Raw genomic sequence first — 24,039 nt, forward strand, 5'->3', positions numbered from 1 at the left:
CACATTGTGCCCGTATAACTGCTTTAGACTCTATTTCACATTACACTCAAATTACTTACCTCGTCCACGGCTGTTTCTACTGTAGGCTCGGAAAAAGCGGCTGGTTGTCTTACGATAATACTAGCGCCATGGCAACTATGCGTCCTCAGGTGAATAAATAATCGCGCTCGTTAAATCACTGCAAGTGAATAGCGCATATCGATTGGACAAACCCGATTTTGAGCATATGTCATATTGTGCTTAAAGGCGTGGAGTATATTAGAAAACAAGGTGGAGTATATGAGATTTATTACCAACCCAAAACAGCCTAAATAGAGTCTAAGTAGCTATACCCATTAAAAATCATATATTAGATTCTATTTAGGCTGTTTTGGGTAGGTAATAAATCTCATATACTCCGAGCCACCATGTTTTCTAATATACTCCACGCCTTCAGGCACAATATGTGACCGCATCAGCAAAAACCCGACTTGTTCGCACAAGCATGCGTATTGAGAATATTGAAATTTAAAATAATTCGTAAAATTACGCATGCTACAAAAAAACTATGCAAGTTTTTATCGGGCCAGTACTTGAAGAAGAAAGCCTCAAATTGATTAAAACTATATACCATCTCATTCGCCTTCTCATGGAGAGTGTTTCGTTTCTCTAGCTCCAACGGTATTCGTGTCACGTGCGTTTGTTTACGATGCGGTGAACGTAAACAAGATCATCATCGTTTCTTGTACCAAACCGCCTTCATGTCCATATTTGCAAGTATCTACAGGGCTGATACTACACCTTGGCTGATGTGCTGATCCATGGTAAACATTTTAAGCCAAATCGCAACGTTGTAGACTAATCCAAACGGAAGTTATGGCTGCGAATGTAAGCGCCTATAGTATATTTTCAGTACAGTCGCTGTACAAATCGCTTACTTTGCTCTTCCTACTGTCTATCGCTATAATTCCAAAACTACACACCACAGAAGGCTCAAACTTTGGTGGTCCATTCTTTGTACACTGCTAATATTGCTGAGTAAATAAAAAAATTTTAATTGTGCTAACAAGTCGGGTTTTTGCTGAGACGGTCACATATAGCAAATGCTCAAAATCTAGGTTTATCCAATCGCTATGCATTTTTACGTGCAGTGATAACGCGCAATATTATTTTGTCACGTGAGGACGCGTAGTTGCCATGACGCTAGTATTATTAATAAAAGCAGCCGTTTTCGTCGAGCCTACAGCAGAAATAGCCATGGATGAGGTAACTAATCTGAGTGCAATGTGAAATAGAGTCTAAAGCAGTTATACGGCCACAATGTGGAGTCTATGAAATTTATAAATCCTCAGGCCCATAGTAGCGCCCTCGCTTCGATCGTGCGCTACAGCCCGGGCCTTCGGGTTTATAATTTTCATAGACTCCACATTGTTGCGGTATGACTATTATTTATGTTACTATAGTGTCTGAGCCAGTCTGAGCAAGAAATGTTTCGGAAGGATGGTTAGCTGTTGCTGCATGCCAGAGCCAAAACATTGCTTCAGTGTGTATATTACCAACGGCAGACTGATTCAACAATTATCAAATTAATTAATACTTATTCTTCTAATACAGATTAAGGAAAATTGGCCAGTCAAAAAGAATAGCTATAGCTAATTTTATAATACTTCCAATTGAGTTTTACGTACGTATAGCTATAGCATGCTAAACTATGAAAAAACTACTGTGATATTTACTGTAAAATTTTCATGAAATATTGGTTTTGCATAATTATACACAGAAGACAGGAAATCTGACCATGTGGCATTGGCTAGTGGTATCAAAATATGACAAAAGAACTTTCTGGCAGAGTTCAAGAAAGTTCACAATGTGAGTTTAACACCAGATGGGATGAACATGTGTGCAAGTCTTTGTAATGGTTGATTTGTTTAATATGTGACCGGATCTTGGAAAATCTACCTTTTGGGCACAAGCAAACTTTTTGGGAATTCTCAAAAGAAAATTTTAACACTTTCTTTTAAAATTCTTTTTTGCACATTTGGATAAAGTTACTATTAAACCTTCTTGCTGTAATGTTTCACACCCATAGCTTCTTTTTCCTTGGAGATATGGATGATTATATCAGACCATGTAGTAATTTCACATGCATGTTGCTATTGATGCATGTGAGTTATAGCATTGTGATAGTTATCATAATTGTGATAAGTTGCATCCTACAATCATGAAAGTGGCAAAATGTTACAATTGCTCAGCCCTAATTCTACTCAAGTGTTGTGATGTCCACTTTTAAAGTGTGACACTTAATTGATTTGGCCATTAGTGTAAACATATTCACTACTAGTAAAGTAAGCACTTTAGTGGACTTTAACTCTATATTGCTGTTTTGACAACTGGCACAATACAGTAGTGACTGGGCATGGCGCTTAATTGACTAGTCCATTAGCACTGTAATTATGTAATTATGTCCAAAAATTTAATGATGCATGATGGTGGCAGAAATCACTGGATAACTGTCAGTAACCTGACCAGGAATTACATACATTTATGTTTTATAGCATGTAGCTAGCTCTCATGTTTGAGGTCAAATGGCTTGGTTGTGACAGACAGAGAGTCAATGCATATTCTAAATTTTATAGATGCGCATGAATATACACGACAATCTTGATGACTGTGGAATATAAATTATTAGCATTACTTATTCTATTGCTTTGTACTTTGGTTAACAACCTGGATCTTTACTTCATGTATGACCAGCTTATCACCATCTTTAGGAATTTATTTAAATGTCTTCGAAATCAGCACTATAGTTTTCAATATTTCTTATACTATAGTAAAGGAATTTCTATAAGAAGAGGATATTTAAAGCCTGACAGCAAAACGGTGTGATTCTACATTCCAAGGCAACCATACAGATATCAGTGATCTGATGGAAAATGGTACCCTCAGGCCTCTATGGTAGTTACTATGGCAACAAAGATGCGGCTTGGAACAGATAATTCCTTGTTCAGTATTGCTTACAAATTCTGGCTGTGCTTCAAATCATTATCTAGCTATACACAAGCTTGGTTATTTAGCTGTATGAAAAGCTTTCAAGCTGCTACATGTACAGACTGCATGATATATTGTTGAGTAGGCACTATTTTCAATCATTTCATTTGTTTTATCACCTGAACAGCATGCTCGACACTATATTAGTTAAACGTTTGCTGCTGCCAGGCAGCTAAGGACATTATAGCTAGCAAGATTGCTAAGATAATCGTCGTCTCTGATATGAACGAGCAAGCTTCACCTAGGACCGCCCAGAGAAATTAAGAGGCTCAGGGCAAAGATTTAAAGTATGGTCCCAGGGGCAAGATGGGGTTTTCACTCTGAATCACAACTTCACCCAAGCTGCAAGTTAAAGGCCAAAAAAGTCAATAAATGCTGACAATGACAATAGCTACCCCTCACCAACCATATCTCCTTATTTAAAAGCTTGCTACACTGCTCCTCTGAAGAATACTGTGATTGCTCTATTACAGTATATCGATCTTTTAAACAGGTCTTCAAGAGACCCTTGATGCTTGTCTTCATTGTACCTCCTGGGGCTCCTTTCAGGGTGGGGCCCGGGGAAAATTCCCAATTCCCTCCCCCCGTGGGCGGCCCTGGCTTCATCCGTGAAAAGTTGCTATCGAGGTTGCTATTTACTGCAAGCTACAGTTACTGCAGTTAAAATGGCTCTTGAACGTATTAAACACTTGGCTTGCTAAACAGGAACTTCCGATCCGTAAAATAGACATTCCCGATTTTGATACAATAATTATTCTAGATTTAGTAGTGTAACAAGAATGATGTCATCATTAAATTTATCTACCCTCGAAGAAAGAAGAAACAATTCTAAGATAACTACAATGTATAAAATAATTAATGGTAATCTAAGTATACCTACAAATGTTTTTATATCTAATCATTGTCCATCAAGGGAAGGATATTATAAACAGCTTGACACTATGATTGACTCTAATAAAGTTTCCTTTTCCCTTCTACAATCAGACTCTTGTCCCTATGGCAGGTTTCCATCTATCCGCCACAATGAAGTGAAGGATTTATATATTTATATATATTTGTTAATGTACAAACTCAATCATGAGTATATTCGTACATATGTAGTTAGCTACTTATTTACAAATTTATATAATTATTAAATAAATCAAGATATGGAACTCTGATAATATGATCATCTAGTTGGTTCCATAATTTTATATGTAAAAGGAAAGAAGGAGTTCTTATAAGCATCTACCCTTGTTGGCAACTGCAGAAATCTTTGATGGTGACCTCTAGATGTGGTGTTGCTTGGTCTAAACTGCTGGTGAACATTAATATATACCATGTCATTAATTATTTTATATACTAGTGAAGCTCTCAAATTATTTCTTCGCTTCTCCAGTGTGTGCCATTGTAAACTGTTCAACATTTCTGTCACACTAGCTGTTCTATTATAGTTATTCATCACAAACATTGCTGCTCTTCTCTGTACCATTTCTAATTTATAGCTATATGTTATGTTCATGGTATGGGGACCACACTGTACTGGAAAATTCTAGAATAGGGCGAACATATGTATTATAGCAGTAGCATTTAACTGTTGCAGGACACTTTGCTAGATTCCGTTGTAAAAGACTTCTTACTGACTTTGCTTTTGCAGTGATCATGTTAACATGTTGTGTCCATTTAAGATTTTGTCGATAATGGCACCCAGATACTTTGTATGACTTACTGATGGTATTAAGGTATTAGATAGGTAATAGGATGATTGAACATAATTCATTTTATTGGTAATTTTAGTGGTTGATGGACGGCCAACTGAAGAGCGATGACCCCTCAAACACATCACTGCAAATCTTAACAATGAAAAGCAAAGCCTACATCGCAGCCAGAAAAAGCATTTGCTGTAATTAATGCTATGCTTCTACACAGTGAAAACAAACTAGTGAACGTCACTATTAAATGTAGTGAACGTCACTAGCTGATCAAAACAATCTAATAGAACAGTCACCTATTTTACAATTGGAGCAGTCAGAAAATCTGAGGGCCACGTCCAGGCATATTCACTTCCATAAGATTATTATATGTGAATTTTGTTGATTACAACGCTTAAAACCTGATTACATGTGATAATAAATTGGCTGATCGTTATATTAGACGAATTGACTGCTCTATTAGAGTATTTCGATCTGGATAATGTCCTGGACTTTTTGAAGAGAAACTTTTGACATTTTTAAGACAGGGGATAGTCAAAACACCATTTAAGTGGATTTGGATTGTGTATATGTGTGCTGGGTGCAGTAGATAGGCTGCTACTGTCAGAGAAGCCTAAATACAATGTAGCTATTCGGACAAAAAAATCAAGGTGCGGTCATCGTGCATGTGTCTATTTGTTACTGAACGGTAGCTGATGCTCTCAATGTTCATCAAAATAGCTTTGAATTCGATATAGGTAACTATTTGATTTGCACGAGCTTCACATGTGGCCGAATTTAAGATTGCACGACAGAGGTGACTTTGGAACTTTGTAATTCACAGCCAATAAGGACTAAGCCAAATATCTGCATATATTTGGAGAGTATAAGAGTTGCTATTTCATATCAAGCACAGAAAGACTTGATCAGCTTCAAGCATTACGAGCAGTGCCACTCGACCGATAATACATATTTTTGTCCGAGAATTAAGAACATTTGGGCAGGTCACTTTTGCAGCTCTTGCAACCAGACAAAGAAAGTTGCAGGTCTGAAATTTTGCTTTTATGGCCTAGACCTCTTTAAAGGCATAGCAACAGCAGAAATTTTCTTTGTTGGTTTAAAGAAAAATCGCGTCCTAACCTATGTAGGTCGAACATTGGTGGCTTACTCTACATGCAACACAATTACAATAATGATTGTAGTCCGGTTCTAAAAATGTCAGCATCTGCAATTTCAATAAGATCTACTGGTAAACAGTTCCAATCATTAATGTTTTTGAAAAATAACTATTATTATTATTATTAATTAGCAAAGCCCACCAGGGGCAACACGCTAATGTTCATTACAATTACATGCAATACCAATCAGATTGTTCTTAAAAGTGTCAATGTCAATCTTGTCAATATCAGAGATAGGTACTGTTTTATCTTAGAGATAGCTAGTTGGCTCTATTTTGGTGTGTTGTGGTAGATGCATGTGGTAAGATGGATGGTACTGTCTCGTGGATCGTGATGTTGGTAGGTAGTAAGGAGGAATTGCAAGTGATATCTGTTGGTAAAAAACTTTGTGTAATGTTTGTAGTCGAGATAATTTGCGTACTGTTGAAGTTAAGAAAAGGAGGAAGTATGGTGCTGTTTGTCTGGTGCGTCGTGCCAGTTTCACGCCTCTGTGCTTTTCTGTAGATGGTTTATTTGGCTCAGAGGCTGATAATTTTTTGCGCAGGCTTGCAGACTCTCTATCAGTTAAATGGGAAAATAATTATAGTGTTGTGATGGGATATGTGAGGGCACGATTATCATTTGAAATTATTCGAACAGCCTTATGTGTGCGTGGATCACGAACGAAATTGAGATCACTAAGTTTGGCAGATTGAGCAGCTATTAATGAGACATCTTATTGACAGTTGTGACAGATATGTTTAATTGTCATATTTACTGTTGTTTCATTGTGTGTATGCTTTAATGTGTTTTATTTAAATAATAATAATAACAACTTTTCTAAAGAGATGGAAGGCATCATATTTGCAGCACAAGAGCAAGCATTATGAACAAATACAATCAAGGCCCATATTTACAAAATGCCCTACTCTCCTAGATGTCGATTGTGTGGCACATCGGAAGAGACCATTGATCACTTGATTAGTAGTTGTGCCTTCCTAGCTCAGAGAGAATACAAAAGCAGACATGGTCGTATTGCTTCATTGGTCCATTATACACTTTCTAAGCAGGCGGGCTTTACAGTGCCAGATCTTTGGTGGAGGTATTCACCTCCTAGGGTTTGTGAAAATAGTGTTTGCAAGCTACTTTGGGATTTCTCAATTGTGTCTGATGTTCCACTCCAGCATAACCGTCCGGATATCACTTATATCCTTAAAAACAATAATGAAGTAGTTTTAATTGACATCGCTATCCCTGGTGACTCACGTCTATCACACAAGTTTGCTGAAAAACATTCTAAATCTATTGACTTGAAAGTTGAAGTTACACGAGTTTGGAAGGCTAAGCGAGTATCAACCATCCTATAATTGTTGGGGCATTGAGATCTTTTCCCACTGACTTTATTATTATTATTATTATTTATTACAGGTAATTTATAAGGCTAAACAGCCTGTTACACCTGATCAACAGGTAAAAAAAGTACAAGTAGACTAATTACATACATTTATACATAGTGTTAGATGAATATTGGTCAATCAATTTCTTATAATCATCAACTGATGCTGCACATTCTACTTCTTGGGGTAAATTATTATTACTTTTCAGCCAGTTTACAGAAACTTGGTTTACCATCTCATCTAATACAAACATTGTAAAAGACAGTTTTGTATAGCACCACCTCAATAATCAGGCGATTTATGAGTATTTGCCTTTTTGTTGTACTTGTTTAATTGTTGTAATGTAGCTAGTTTTTTGTTGGCCTTTGTACCTATGCTCTTGGGGGTGGTGGCAAGGGGTGCAGGCACCCCGGGAAAATAAAGAACAATAGTGGATTTGCAAGCAAAGAAGTGAGATATACACTGTTAAAACTGAAGTGCCATGGAAGCACCTAAAATTGCAATGGTAGCACCTCAAAGTGCTAAATTATCACTGCTCCTTTTAAAAAAATAGCACCTAGAAGTGCTACCATAGCAATTCAGTGTATTACATTAGATAGTCACGTGACCTAATTATTAAGACTGGCAGGAATTGTGTCGTCATGTCATTGGGATGATGACAAGGTTATTGGATAGGTGGGGATGGGGTAAAACCGGGACGGGGACAGGGACGGGGACGGGGACGGGGACAATAGGGGTAAAACCGGGACGGGGAAAATAAGGGTAAAACCGGGACGGGGACAGGGACGGGGACGGGGAAGGCCAACAGGAGTAAAACCGGGACAAGGACAGCCGAGGTATAGGGACCACTGTTAGAGTAAGCTGTTTTCTCTGAAGGGATTGAATCTTGGATTGGATATAAGTTATGTATAGCTAAGCAATAGCTTTGAGGTAATTTAATCTTTAAACTGTCACTTAAGGTTTGAGAGATTTTGACGTCCTTATAAGCTGGTGCATGGCTTAGCTAAGAAAAAATCAAGTAGCTTTCTCGAGTAACCTTTGAACTACCGTATAAGGTTAGAGAGATTTTGACATCCTCAGCTAGCTATATAAACCCAGACCTCACACTAAGACACTCTTCAATGGTTTTTCAAATGGATTGTGAAGTGGAAGATCAAATCATTCCGTGCCCAGATTGTAATTGTTATCAAAAATGCTCCCAAGTTCAAACCTATAGGAGGTCTAATTTTTAAAAATTTTCTCTAACTACAGTTTTACAACTGTATGTCTATCACTCATCCAGCCATACTGAATAAAGTTATGCAACTAAATATAACTTGTGTACTAGAATTCCTCTTAGTGAAATAAACACTGTAACAGTTGTACACTAAAACTCCTTGCCCCTCCTTGGCCGCCTCCTAGATCCGCCTATGTATAAGATTGCCACTAGCTAGCTATACTGATAAGACAAATGATGACATGATAAACACTGAAAATAATTATAGGATTAGCTATTTAAGACACTAAAATCATGAATTAAAAATGAAGCTCAGTACCTACAGTATAATAAAACAAATGCTAAGAAAAATCATAGACATAACAATGTATGGCATGCAAAACATAGAGTTATTATCTACAAAAGGTAACTGATTAGCATGTGAACCAGTTGAAATTTTCAACTTTGTGGTCATGTTAGAGGAATATTTTACAAATGACTGTTGTTTTGTTGACTTCATACCATAATAATATTAGGGATGTCCATGCCACAATATCTTGATAGAATAATGATGAGTAACAATGACAATTAAGTTATTGATTTCTTTGAGGCCGGTTGATTCTATGCTGATCAGAATTACCCATGGACTTTTATTGGTAAACAGGCATGACAAAACTTTTGATTTACCTTTGCATTCATAAAACTGATTTCTTATACTGTTTGCTGTACAAGCAGATAAAACTGATTTCTTATACTGTTTGCTGTACAAGCAGTAGCAGCAATTCAATCAGCAATGATATATTTTGCCTTTCAAGGTGGCGTGCTGGGAAATTCAGTTCCACAATAAGCCATGACATGGCCTGAGATGGGAAATATGATCCATCAATCCAAGGAGTCAAGCAAAAACAATGAAGTTTAACTTCATCCATCTCGGACTGATAAAGATCCTCTGAGGAGGAAGAAAGATCAAACATTTTATCATTGGCTTCTTTCAAAGAAAGGAAATTGTATGCAGCATTTTTGTAGCAGCTTCATTGTCCAATTCAATATTGGCCAGGTCTAGGTATTCATCCATACAAGCTACAATTAGCAGCACTGCTGTAATGATATCTGCATAATCAGTGTTAAAGCACTGGACTGATGTGTGATAAGCAAGAGCTAACTGAACTAATGTGTGGACAGAAATTCCAGCATGATAGTAAAGCTCCATTTTGGCAGGTTCATTGTATGCTGAAAATACCTGTGGATATAAACAGAAAACTACCTCCACTGGTGATAGAGAACATTTGATTAGCATTAATTGGTGCTGATAAGGTCAAATCTTTATTCTTTGATCAGACTCAGGTGTAACTTAACACAGTGTGTTCCATGGAAGTATTTCAGTTAGACACTCTCCTCCACTACTATATTATGAACTCTTGCCTAGCATATGAGTAAACTAATTTTCAGCTTGCACGGCGGCTTGAGCTAAATAATTCCACTTGCCTTAGCTTCTTTTTCTTGACTTCCCACTGTGCTTCATCTATAGACCTAGATCATAAAGGAACACTGTCCCTCCTTTATAGGTTGGATGGGAGAATTAGCATCCAAAGTGTTGATGTACTCCTTATACGTTGTGTCAGAATTCTCCAAGTGATCTACAACTTGGTTATAGTCCAGAGCTACATTCAAATCGCTAGAAAGTAATTTTTAATACTGTGCAGGCTTCCCGGGGATCTTGTATGCACAAAGACAATAATTACAATCTGGGCACGAAATGATTTGATCTTCCACTTCACAATCCATTTGAAAAACCACTGAAGAGTGTCTTAGTGTGAGATCTAGGTTTATATAGCTAGCTGAGGATGTCAAAATCTCTCTAACCTTATACGGTAGTTCAAAGGTTACTCGAGAAAGCTACTTGATTTTTTCTTAGCTAAGCCATGCACTAGCTTGAAGGACGTCAAAATCTCTCAAACCTTAAGTGACAGATTAAAGATTAAATTACCTCAAAGCTACTTAATATTTTTGCTTAGCCATACATAACTTATATCCAATCCAAGACTCAATCCCTTCAGAGAAAATCGCTTACTCTAACAGTGGTCCCTATACCTCGGCTGTCCTTGTCCCGGTTTTACTCCTGTTGGCCGTCCCTGTCCCCGTCCCGGTTTTACCCTTATTTTCCCCGTCCCGGTTTTACCCCTATTGTCCCCGTCCCCGTCCCTGTCCCCGTCCCGGTTTTACCCCATCCCGATAGGTGGACTCTGATGTGAGTTTCTGATGTTATATTTTAGTGCATGAAATTTGGCCTAATAGAGTAACTCATGGAAGGGCTCCAAAATCGGACGCGATTACTCGAGGTACATCAGAACTTTTTGAATAACTTATATATATGTTTTAAACAAACCCTGGCACAGATCTAACCAAAACCATGATAGCATCACAGACATGTTAACCAGTCTTAAATGGCCTACACTTCAAAACAGAAGAACAATTGCTAGACTCACCTTTCTAGTTTTTCACAGAGAATCGTCAATGATTGGAACACCTTACCCCATGAAATTGTATCTGCACCTAATGTACTGATCTTTAAGACTAAATTAGATGTATTTTTGTATGACCGCCGGTTTGATTTTATTTAGATGTACTTGAGATTGGTTTTTATAAGACTTTGTCTTCCTTATACCAATTAACAAATAATAATAATAATAATAATAATAATATTCACGATTGCCAGGAACTTACCAGCAATACTTGATCATTATTTACCGTCACCAACTCCAGTGTCCTACACCCTTGCTCAACATCCCCTCAAGCTAACTCAATTGCAAACAAGAGTTGATGTGTACAAATACTCCTTCCTCCCTAGAACAATTATTCAATGGAACTCCCTTCAAATTCCTAACATCGACTCAATAGATCTCGAAACATTTAAGAACGCTGTAGGTAATATAATAATGTGATTGTAATGTTCATTAGCGTGTTGCCCCTAGTGGGCTTTGCTATTTAACAATAATAATAATAATAATATATATATATCTTCAGATAATTTAAAGCTGTGGGACTTTGGACACAAAGTATCAGCTTTCTCGGCTTCTTTTCCTGGTGGCAGCAGCCCTTCAAATTCATTTCCGATTAATAAATGCATTACGGAAAAAGTCGATTCACCGACACCTACAGTTTACAAATCAGACTTACATTTTATCAACAGTTTTATATGTTCACGTTGTATATCAACGTATCTACTTTCTAAATATCCCCAGTTTATTTAATTAAATCATTTAAATCACGAATTACAAATAAATTAAAAATTAATGATATGCCACTGAATAGTCAGGTTCACTATGTCAAAAAACACTTTCGTTCAAAGTTTATGGGGATTAGCAAACCTATACATTTTTGGAAAGCTTAGAGCATGGTGAATCTGAAAATCAATGTTTACAGTTGCTCAGATTCCTGCAAGATCAACAGTTTTTAATTTCAAAGTGACAGCTAAAAATAACAAATTTCTAATACATCAAGTTTAATTTTGACATAAAAGTTTGATAAATCGACTCAAAAAATTCTCTGGTGACATTTTTACACCTCTATTCATTAGAAGTGACAGTTAACTATGAATAACTGAAAGTTTTTGCAAAGGGAATAGAAGAACACTCATTATACGCTGCAATAATTCAGGAATAATTGAAATTAACGAATATTCTGTAGTAAAATTGGTGCAAAGTGTATCTGGTGCAATGTATAATTTGACTTCTAATAAAACAGTTCAAGCCTGAAAAATTAGATACTCTAATAGATCAGTCACATAATCTAGTAAAGCAGTCAACTTTTTAGCCAATTATTTTGCTAATGTGTTTATGCATGTTTAGCATAATAATAATATTATTACTAGATAAATTTTGAAAGAATTTTTATTTTCAAAGACAGTAGTTGGAATTTGCTTAATAGTTTTAAAATAACAATTGGCAAGAATGAATTCACGCTGATCACCAAGAGCAATTTTTTGCACCAGACAGACTTGCACCAACAAGTTAAAATTGATATATACACAATCTTGAAAATTAGTATACAACGTAAATCCAATGAAAATTTGCTTTCCAGTTATAGAATGATTGTATATCAGACATATTCAAATAATCCAAAGATTGCCATTGTCGACAAATTGATTCTTATCCAAAGGACATTCAGCACATCTAGCCAAGACATTTTTAATGACTGTCTCACAAGTAACTGATTTAAGCATAAAGTTGGATTAAGGATCAAAAAAGTAAAGAAATAATTGAATAGCTAAACAGTAGTGAAACAAAAGAGGTTGCCTATATACTACAGATGTACTAGTGGACATTTAATCTGCGGCAACCTCTCTTGTTTCACTACTGTTTAGCTATTCTCTTGTGTCTTTACATTTTTTTTATCCTTAACACAACTTTGTTTACTGTTATTGTAACATAATTATGACTGGTGGACCCGCACATATGTTGCATCAAAAGGAGGACAGGAACCTGACAAGCCATTTGTCTGGATGCATGCCCCAACTATCAGTTATGTAGCTAAAAGGGAGGTAGCCATGATCAGGGGCGGATCCAGAGTTTCGAAAGAGGGGGGGCACCTTTCTGAAAAACAGTTGAAGACCAAAAAAACTTGCTGAAAACCAGTTGAAGACCAAAAAAAAAAAAAAAAAAAAAAAAAAGGTCACAACAATAATAGCTAGTTATCCTTACCAACTATATCACATCTGTTATGTAAAATAAAATTCTATTTGTAGCTTCATAGGTAAGCTACACTGCCTCATGAACATTGTGACTACTTTATTAGAGTAATTGACTGCTCTATTAGGGTATCTCGATCTTGTATGCAATTTCTTGAAGGGGGGGGCATTTGCCCCAAATGCCCCATCCTGGATCCGCCACTGATGATGCTTCATTTTCATCTACAGTATGCTTTGCCCATTATATAACATTGCAAACAAAAAACAGCATGAGAAGCATCTCAATAATCAAACATATCAAGAGTATATAATGGGGATGATACTCTTGATCATATTGCTTATGGATAATACAGCCACAGGGAAGCCGTATCACAATATAATATAACATGAATTGACATCTTGCATTGTCAGTGAAGAGAACTAGAACACAAAGGAGGACAAAGGAAAGTCCATGATGCATGTATATATGTGACCCGGTCTGCGAAAAGGGCTCTTATAGCCTTTCCAATTGCATATATATGGTAACCCATAACTTGACTGGTGAATATGGTACAAGCCTACAATTTGGTCATTCAACAACCCTAACCTGGCAGTAGCTGTGGGTGTAATTACATGATGATAGCTTTAGTAGATTAGGCGTTATGATTAGCCAAACATGGATAATTGGAAAGGCTATAAGAGCCCTTTTCGCAGACCGGGTCACATATTGTATGTTGCCAAAATCAAGCCTGTATGTCAAGTTATGCTTGGCGGGAAGCATCAGTCAGTACGTCAGTCAGTCAGTCAGTCAGTCAGTCAGTCAGTCAGTCAGTCAGTCAGTCAGTCAGTCAGTCAGTCAGTCAGTCAGTCAGTCAGTCAGTCAGTCAGTCAGTCAGTCAGTCAGTCAGTCAGTCAGTCAGTCAGTCAGTCAGCATAACATTTTGTTGAATTAATGGTTTAAATGATGTAGAAACTTGTTGGAAGAATTTGGAGTTGACATTTTGGGGCTTGGCTGTATCTAATCAATGCTGCCAAGCTGTCATTGAAGGGAAATTGAGACTGGTTTTAGGGTGATATTTTGAACTGGAAAAGTTCAATTCCATATGATCCCTAATATACAGTATATACTACAGGTATATGATGCACTGAAAATGACAACAGTGATACTGCTGATGATTTTTATGCATATGTATGTACGTACATAGACATGATGTCTTCATATGTAGCTATACCCTATTTCTCAATGTTAATAATTCACTTATTCACTTTAATTGTTTCATGCAATAACTATCTGCCAAATAAATTGCTTTTAGGTTTCTTAGCACTTTAGAGGCCATTAAGTAATGAGTTCTATGATGGGTGTGACAACATAGAAATGGTGTTTGCTGCAATTCACTTTCAATAAGAGGCTGATATATGAAGAAATTAGCACCATAAAGACTGCTATTATCAAACTGCTGATTGACTACCATGCAGGCATCTGTATACAGTAAATGTAAGCAATGATTTTCAATGATCTCCATGCATTCTCCGTGCTCCGAGCTTTATCATTCTCCATGCTCTGAGCTTTTTGTATTCCCATAAATTTTGAACACAGTTATCTTTGACATAATTATATAGCTAACCTTACTATGTCAATGCATGCCACCAACTGACAAAAGTGCCAGTCAGGGTTAAATCATAATTGCCAATTGCTAATTAACAAAATTACCTTTTAGGGGAGACTACTTTATGTAAATTCCAATCATTCTTTCAAACATAGAATTAGCTAATTTCCTTAAATTTATACCCAACACAAGCACACTAGATAGGACGTTCACAAAAGTGACTACTACATTGGAAATAATTATGGAGTCAAAAGTTGACTGCTCTATTGGAGTAACTCAATCTTTTCTGCTGTTTTTAGGCTTGAACTGTTTCTGTGGAAGCCAAACGAACACTTTACACCAGTTATACATATATCTCATTCAATTAATCTGGAATATTCCTCAATTCTTTTTGCTAAAATTTACTCCTGAGTTATCGCAGCACAATGGATGCTCTTCTATTCCGTTTGTTAAAACTTTTAATTTTTCATGAATAGTTATGTCACATCTAGTAAATAGAGATGTAAAAATGTAAACAGATAATTTGTTGAGTTCATTAATGAACTTCTATGCCAAATTAAAATTGATATATCAGGAATTTCTTGCTTTGTGACTAGATTTTACAGAACCGATTCAAATCGCACATCAAACTAACACCACCAGTGGATAGCTACACTATCGTACTACAAGTTTTGATCCTCAGCACTACTCAAACTACACGAGGCTGGTTTTAACAGGCGTATTTTCTGGATGGTGTGGAGTGCTCAAATGGCGGTTTCAGACCTTGTGAAGGACCTGGCTTGGCAAGGATCAGTGGTTTACTGGTGGATAGCCTTATAATGTTGGCCAGACGTGTTCTCTGTTGATTTTGCTACATATCAGCCACTAAGGAGACAGCACAGCCCTATAATCTCGTGTCTGGACTCCAATCGTGGTCTGCCTCCATTTTGAGGTCTATCTCTTGCCCTTCCCGCCACCTCCCACCCTCCACCCTCCACCCCCCACCCTCCAGCCCTTTGTGAGCACTCGTGATACTACTTCGCTCGTCCAATTGCTCAGATTTTTTATCTTATTTGGCGGGAAACTGTACAAGCAGCTACAAGTACTGGATGTGGCTTGAAAGGCAACAGATTGATGCATCTATTGTGTAAATTTCATACTCGTGCTTGCTATCCTTGGAGAGTTATGCTGACTTCAATTCTTTAAAACCGTTTATCTTGAAACTTGGATCGTTTTTCCAAAATCCAGTCACCTTCATTGGCTGCTATTTTGAAATTTAAAAATGCTGACCTTGCAGGAATCTGTGCAAATGTAAACAATGATTTTCAGATTCTCCATGCTCTAAGCTTTCTGAAAATATGTGATCGGATCTGCGAATACCCGACATAATGGCGCAAGCCTAAATTTTCAGTATAAGCTATTGATTTGCAATGGGTAAAATATTTCCGTAAACGAAAAAATTCGTAAAATTTTTAAACGCTTTATTCTTTGTGAAGAAAGGGTCCTATGATAAATACCTGGATATCATCTTATTCGCCTACTCAAGGAGTTCAAAAATCTGTTTCGTGGCAGTAGACTAAAGCATACGTAATTTATGGACGTTTGTTTACGTAACCTCGAAACTATCGTACGCGATCGATTTTTCTTCACTGATTTCGTCTCTGTTTGCAGTGACGAATGGCAATAGAAGAACAAATTTACCCAGTAATGAACCCCCCTATACATGGCAAACACAATGGTGCAAGTTGCAACTCTGTACTGCATTGTATTTGTAAGTTACAGCCGTTTTTATAAGCGCATGTAATTTATTTTCCTAATACTTGCTGTACAAATCGATCTTTCTGTTGTTGCTACTTTATAGGGCTGTAACTCCAAAAGTTGTTGCCATATGAAGCTGAAACTTGGCCAGAGCATACACTTGGCTAGGGTCCTCAAACCGAAAAATCGATATCTTCAAATTAACTTACAAACTATAGGCATGTGTAGGGGTAGGTCCAATCAAGAAAACACTAGAGTGGCAGCAAATTTTGTCTATCTCTTCTATTGAAAATAACACAAAATACCTGGAATTCTATCGATTTTTAGCCGTTGTAATTTGCAATGTTATTCTTTTGGGCCAAAACTCGCTCTCAAGCTTTGAGAGGTTGTCCACTCTTACTATGGAGTATAGGTAGTTTATATAATTAATTAATATTTGGTAGTGACGTCGCGCGCATCGCCGATCGGCGAAAAAAAGACGTTACGTGATCTGGAGTACAGCAGACTTGCAGGAAATACTGAAACATTTACTGCAGTGATCACCTCCAAGTCAAGTACTTGTATGCAGAATATGGTGTAGATTGAAGTTTATTGAACATCTGGCTGAGACCAGCGTCGCCAAATTTAGTAAAAATTCCTCCGCGATCCAAAAAATACTGCAGTCTCGTGCACATAAACACCTGTAAGTGTGTTGAATTATGGAAATGATTGCTCAGAACAAATATAAACTTACAGCGAAGGCTTGATTACTGACGGTAAATTTTACATTTAGCCGATAATGCAATTTATTGTGCAAAACCCAAACTCTCGTAATAAAAATTTTACGGCACTCACATAATATCACTTGCTTGATATGATGATAAATCCCTGAGCACAGTAAGATGATCTTTTCTGTAGCAAGGATGGAGTCCAGAGGTCTCGTGTGCATGGCTAGATCTATATAACTATAGCTATATACATATTTTAAGTATACATGCAGGTTATCATACTGTAGTACTTTTTGATAGCTAAATTAGAGCTTATCCAGTCATCTACTTTTAAGTGATACTCAGATGCAGTATATCATGCAAGTTTTGGTGGTATGCTTTCCAGGAAATAATTTACATGCCTTGAATTCACATCAGCATGGAGAACTATCAAAGAAAGCTGTGATATTTCCTGGTAGCTATAATTTTGCACTATAAAGTATCAACTTATTCAGTCTCAATCATGTCTACTAGCTATTATCACATCCTATGCGAGATATTAAAAATATAGTAGCTATTACTTCCATAACACAAAATCTCCAAAAATGAAGTTTACTTATTTGGGATTTGGAAGAAATTTTGATAGTAGTTGTCAATACAATCTTAAGATAGCTACACTGAAACTTTTAGAAAAGTTTAAGGTACAAAAGAAGTATATACAAGTTACTGAAACAGTGAATTAATTCCACTATGAAGAAACAGATGAGCAAGAGTACTTCTTGGTGCTTTGTAGATGGGTGCACCAGCCTATCATGCTGGCATAATTTTGAGTATAATAGGTGCCTGAAAGCATCAAGACAGAATAATTGTCATACTGTAGGCAAAAATGCATGCCATAGAAAAAATTGACTTACAATAACAGAACAGTCAATGCCACTCATATGGCATGAAGTAGTTATTTGACATGACTGTTATTATAGTTTGTAATGTAGCCAAATTCTTAATGCACAACGAGTACATTTCAGTTGTTCATAAGTCAAAGTTTATCAGTATCCATTAGAAAATAACAAAACATGGGAGCTGTAGCAAAAAGTTTGAGCATAGTTATGAGCATAATACGCAAAATTTTTGAGTATTGCAGCATAGCATAATAGGCAAAATTAAAAGCATAATAGGCTGGTACCTATAGATGACAAATTAACAGGTATACCCAAAACTGCATGTCTTTACAGCATGTGTTATACACAGTCTTGGATGGATTAAATGTAGGCAAAGTTTGCTATCATAGCAGTATAATACATTACACAGCACACGATGATCTAGTTAGAAGTTGGAGGTTAATTTAAAAGTTATTTGTAGTTGCATGTGTAAAGAGTATACATTCTTAATACTTTGTGATACAAGTGGCTCTATACAGTGTATATTGTAAGCATTGAAGATATGCCACTCATGATTCATTTAGCGATGGCCCTCGTATACATATATGTAGAGCATAATTATGTGGTCAGTTCTGAAGAGAATCAAGTACTCAATATCTTAAGGATTTCAGCTGTGCATATGTTAATGGCTTGTGGTGAATGCTGAGCACATTTTGAACTTTCCACTGTTTGTTGCAAATATGATTAGTAAGCATATTTCTACATTTCACGAACTTCTTGCATTAATTTAATTATAGAATTGGAGCAAATTTGCTTTTGATGGCTACTATAATATTGATAATATTGCTCCCATGCATAAGTGGGCTCAGCATGCACATACTAAATATAGTACATTGCATATAATCATGCAAATACAGATACTAGTGCATGATTATGATTATGATTATGATTATGATTACTAAAAACACAGTTACAAACTGATATGTTCAGGTAAGGAAAAAACATTACAAATCACATAGATGAGAGTCAGTTATAATTTATCTAAAAATACTTGTAGAGATTGGGATTCTATTGTGTCAGTTGGTAAATTGTTCCAATCGCGGATAGATTTGGGGTAATAGCTGAATTTATAATGATCTGTTCTAGCAAACGGAATCTCAAAATGGAAGGGGTGGTGGTGGCGGGTGGGATATGTGGTGTTGGTGAAATAATTTGGGACTGTTAAGACTGATGAGGAGTAAACAATGTTGTAGAATACTTTTAATCTAGTCACGTATCGTCGGTGTTGAAGTGATGGCCATTGTAGATCTGCTAACATAGATGTAACACTACTGCATGTCTAGACTATACCACCTGTTGAGTATGAGGAAGAAGATAATTTTAAAAAGGCACAATAGTTTTACTGTAGCATGCAGTATACAGCTATATGCCTGCATTAAATTATATAGGTCTGTTTACACCAATGCAATGTAACTATAACTCTCCAGTAGAGCAGTCAAATGTAATTATAGAACAATCAGAAAATTATATTTATACATTATGTCACTACTGAAATTTTAAACCAACAATCACAATATGGTTATTTAACTGTAGTCAGAGTAGTTGTCAGGTACATTCCACATTTTTCTGTAAAATTAGATATTAGTTACGAGCGGGTGGTTTTGGCAATATAAATCGCGTTTAGCATGCCGTTACTTCTTAAGGTGTATTGTATTGTATTGTGTACTGTGCAGGAATCATGTATGATTATAAAGCACAGGTGTAATTATAAAAGTGTCCAAATCATTACAAAACTCAGTGTGTATGTGGGAGCATTAGCAATGTTCTGGGGTATATTATTCCATAATTTAATCACTGAAGGGAAGAAGTGTACATAATCTAGCCTTCGCTAGAAGTTTATACTTGTTCTGAACAATAATTTTCACACTTAAAGGTACTTGTGTACATGAGATTGTAGCATTTTTTGGATCGCGAAGGAATTTTTACTAAATTTGGCGACGATGGTCTCAGCCAGATGGTCAACAAACTTCAATCCACGCCATATTCTGCACACAGGTACTTGACTTGAAGTTGATCATTGCAGTAAATGTTGCAGTATTTCCTGCAAGCTTGCTGTACTCCAGATCACGAAACGTCTTTTTTCGCCGATCAGCGATGCGCGCGACGTCACTACAAATTATCAATTAATTATATTAAACTTCCTATACTCCATAGTAAGAGTGGACAACCTCTGAAAGCTTCAGAGAGAGTTTTGGCCCAAAAGAATAACACTGCAAATTACGATATCGAAATATTTTTTTTGCCTTTGAAGAAGTGCTATATAAAGGGAAAAGCACAAAATACAGCTACAATACAAACTACTCTACAACTAAACTACAAACACAATTAATCACAACAGTGGTTTGGGAAAAGGAAAATCAGAGTCCTCACACTGCAAAGCCCAGTACCGTAAAATCATACGGGTATTGTTCATCCACAAAGAAACTGTAAGTTGTTGTAACAAATGTTTACGAGCCTGTTTGGTTGACGCACCACTTCTGGCTGTGGTGCGTTCAGCGATGGTACGAAGGGTTTGAAGGGAAAATAGTGACCAAACACCAAAAGTTTCTACAACATCGAAAAATCGATCGAATTCAAGGTATTTTGTGTTATTTTCACTAGAAGAGATGGACGAAATTTGCTGCCACTCTAGTGTTTTCTTGATTAGACCTACCCCTACACATGACTATAGTTTGTACGTGAATTTGAAGATATCGATTTTTCGGTTTGCGGACCCTAACTTGGCTAAGTTAGGGTCCGCAAACCGAAAAGAATTTGAATGAAGAATTTTAAAATACGCCATTATGTCTGGTTCTCGCATATCCGGTCACATACATAGGTTTGTTAATTCCCTTAAAATTTGAATAAAAGTACATAGTGGACCTGACTCGGAGTAATAATCACACCAGAAATTTAAGTATATGAAAACTTGACCAAGTATACGTTGTTTGAGATAAGTTAGCGGAAAATGTGTACCGTATACTTCCGTATACTTAAATTCATCATGCGATTATTACTGCAATGACGTCACATTTTATTTGATTTGTAATTCATGATTTGGTAATGTGTTAATTGAATTGAATTATTAGTGAATATAATTTGATTGAATTAATAATAATAATAATTGTTGATAATGTAATCATAACTTTCAATTCATTAGGTAATGTGTTGTAGTTGTTTTTGTGTTCTAGGTAATGTGCATTGTCATTTACTGTACTACATTATAGAAAGATGATATTTGAATATACACTGATATTAAGTATAGTCAGCACTGTACATGGTGGTTACAATGATCGTCTTCCTCCAGCATATGACCCTAATGAGAAAGTGATTGATTGTAGTAATAAAGCCGACTGTCCTCCAATTCATTTGGTTGTTGAGGCATTAGAATCAATGACATACTATGACTATCGCGATAAATTTGGCAATCCATCTAGCAATACTAGAAGGAAACTCAAAGGATACAGAGCATTTTATAATGAACAAACAAATGATTTTAATGTCAATGAAGCTGACCAAAATATAAACAAGGAAAGCTTACAACCACCAATTATGACAAATGGGGACTTCAGGCCTATCTTTACAATAAATGGTCAAATGCCAGGCCCTATGATTGTTGCAAATAGAGGAACAATGCTAAACATAACTGTTTACAATGAACTAAAAAATAATGAAGGCATATCAATTCACTGGCATGGAATGTATCAAAAGGATACCCCAGAAATGGATGGAGTACCATACATATCACATATGCCAATTTTGCCTAATCAACACAAGATTTATTTATTCAAAGCTGACCCTGGTGGGACTCACTGGTATCATGCTCATGGAGGAACTCAAAGAACAGATGGCATATTTGGAGCACTTATTATTAAAGATACATTAGACCCTGAAGTAGTAGGTGGGGAAATCATAGATATATATAGTCAGCATACGTTAATGTTGATGGATTGGTCAACAGAACCATCACACCAGATAGCACAACAACTTATTAGTACAGTATCATTTTGGAAAGATAATTTACCATACCTTGGTACAAAAGGCCCTGATTATACTGCTGTAGGTCCTTTTCCATTTAAATCAGGCCTGATAAACGACAAAGGAAGATATTGTGTCGAGTCTGAAAATGTAACCAAGTGCCATATCAGTGCTTCAATGCTAAATCATTTTGATGTTGTACCAAATAACGTGTATAGGTTTAGATTAATTGGGGCACAAGCAGCATATGCCTTTAAATTTTCAATCCAAGAGCATAATTTAACTGTTGTGGCAACAGATGGTAACAGAATTCAACCTATAAAGAGTGTGCAATATGTAATAGTTAATACTGGTGAACGATATGATGTACTGGTAAACACCAGTGGGCATGACCATAAAGAATATTGGATATTGGCTGAAACAATAGAGACACGTTTTGGAGAGTCAAATGAAGACTTTTACAGTTCACTACATCTACACAAAGCTGAAGCTGTTTTACGTTATGAAGGTAGCTCACAAATAATTGAAGAACCATCTCAAACTTGGAATTGCAAAACACATTTATGCAAAGTAGTCAATTGTCCTTTTGAAGCAGACTCCAGTGTTGCTAGAGCAATAAATTATGATTGCCATAATATTCAAGATTTCATATCAACTGACCCAATTCCAGATGCTATACATACACCACATGATACATTGATATATAATTTTGATTTTAATGGTGAATATAGTACAAATTCAAGCTCAGTTGATGGAATAAACTTTCGGTTTCCTTCTTACTCTCCACTTACAGATTATAACAAATTTAAACTACATGAGCAGGATTACATATGTCCAGAAAGGGGATGTCCTTATCGCCTATATGAAAATGAAGATGAATATTGTGCCTGTACACATCAAATAAAATTAAACCACATTGCAAGGAACTGTTCTGTTGAAATTGTAATTAGTAACATAAATACCAACCCAGAACGTTTAGGAAGAGGCAGTTCACATCCTGTTCATTTGCATGGGCACAGCTTTTATGTAGTCAGAACAGGTTACCCAATTTATAACAATAATGGAACAGGTCTTTTAAACTATAGTCAAGAAATTGCATGTCATGATTGGAATGAAAACAAATGCAAAGAGTTTAGCACAATCAAACATTCACAGAATAAAATCATGCAAGAAATTAGGTTCGAGGATCCATCACTGGAAAAAATGGACACTTCCAACAGAAGTTTGTCAAAGAAAGATACTGTCATTGTGCCTTATGGTGGATATGTCATTATTCGATTCGTTGTGGATAATCCAGGATGGTGGTTTTTTCACTGTCATATTGAGATTCATCAAATGGAAGGAATGTCAGTTGTTCTTACTGAACTTCTTGATGAAATTGATTACTTCAAAATAAGTAGCGGCAATTTATGTGCAAGCAGTTCAAGGTTACAAATATCTTATTCCAATTTGCTTGAAACAGTAATAATTCTGCTTTGTATTACATTAATTTTGATAGATTAGTATGCTTAAACATTAGGAAGTAGAGATACTAGCTCTTGTAGATTATGCTGCAATGAAAACATAACACATTTGCATTTTATTAACATTTGCGTTAACATATTTGCATTGTCCCAGTAACTCTGTATGCTTTTGTAGTTTAGAAATTGCAATTATAGTTGATGATGACTGACATAATAATCATAATATGTTTTGGAGTATGCTTTATAAGGATGGTTATTTATCAAAACACATACCGGTGTTATCACAACTGTATGTGGTGCGATGTAGACCTCAGCAACTTTATAAGTATGCCAAAGGATCATCAATGACCTGAGAATTTCAATTATATATTCAGTAAGAATTTTTAATTATACATTGGTTTTCCACCCACTCATGATAGGTGTAAATCGGTTTAGTTACAAGTTACTGTATTGTAATGATATTCAGGGGCTGGTCTAAGATTTCAGAAAGGGTTGCTAACAGGGGCATTTGTAATGGCTGGATTGCCAAGAAAAATGAC

General features: G+C 36.2%; 1 protein-coding gene across 1 annotated transcript in view; it reads left to right on the forward strand.

Annotated features, from left to right (window-relative positions):
• LOC136244071 (uncharacterized) overlaps positions 1-23,700 on the forward strand; it is a 32,272-nt gene extending 8,572 nt beyond the window's left edge. The window contains exon 2 of the mRNA XM_066035595.1: positions 21,287-23,700. Within this exon, the coding sequence (XP_065891667.1) occupies positions 21,291-23,540 (2,250 nt within the window). The 5' untranslated portion in view covers positions 21,287-21,290 and the 3' untranslated portion in view covers positions 23,541-23,700. The remainder of the gene's footprint in view (positions 1-21,286) is intronic.
• The last annotated feature ends 339 nt before the right edge of the window (positions 23,701-24,039 follow it).

The sequence above is a fragment of the Dysidea avara genome, chromosome 2, assembly GCF_963678975.1.
Source record: "Dysidea avara chromosome 2, odDysAvar1.4, whole genome shotgun sequence".
Taxonomy (NCBI): domain Eukaryota; kingdom Metazoa; phylum Porifera; class Demospongiae; order Dictyoceratida; family Dysideidae; genus Dysidea; species Dysidea avara.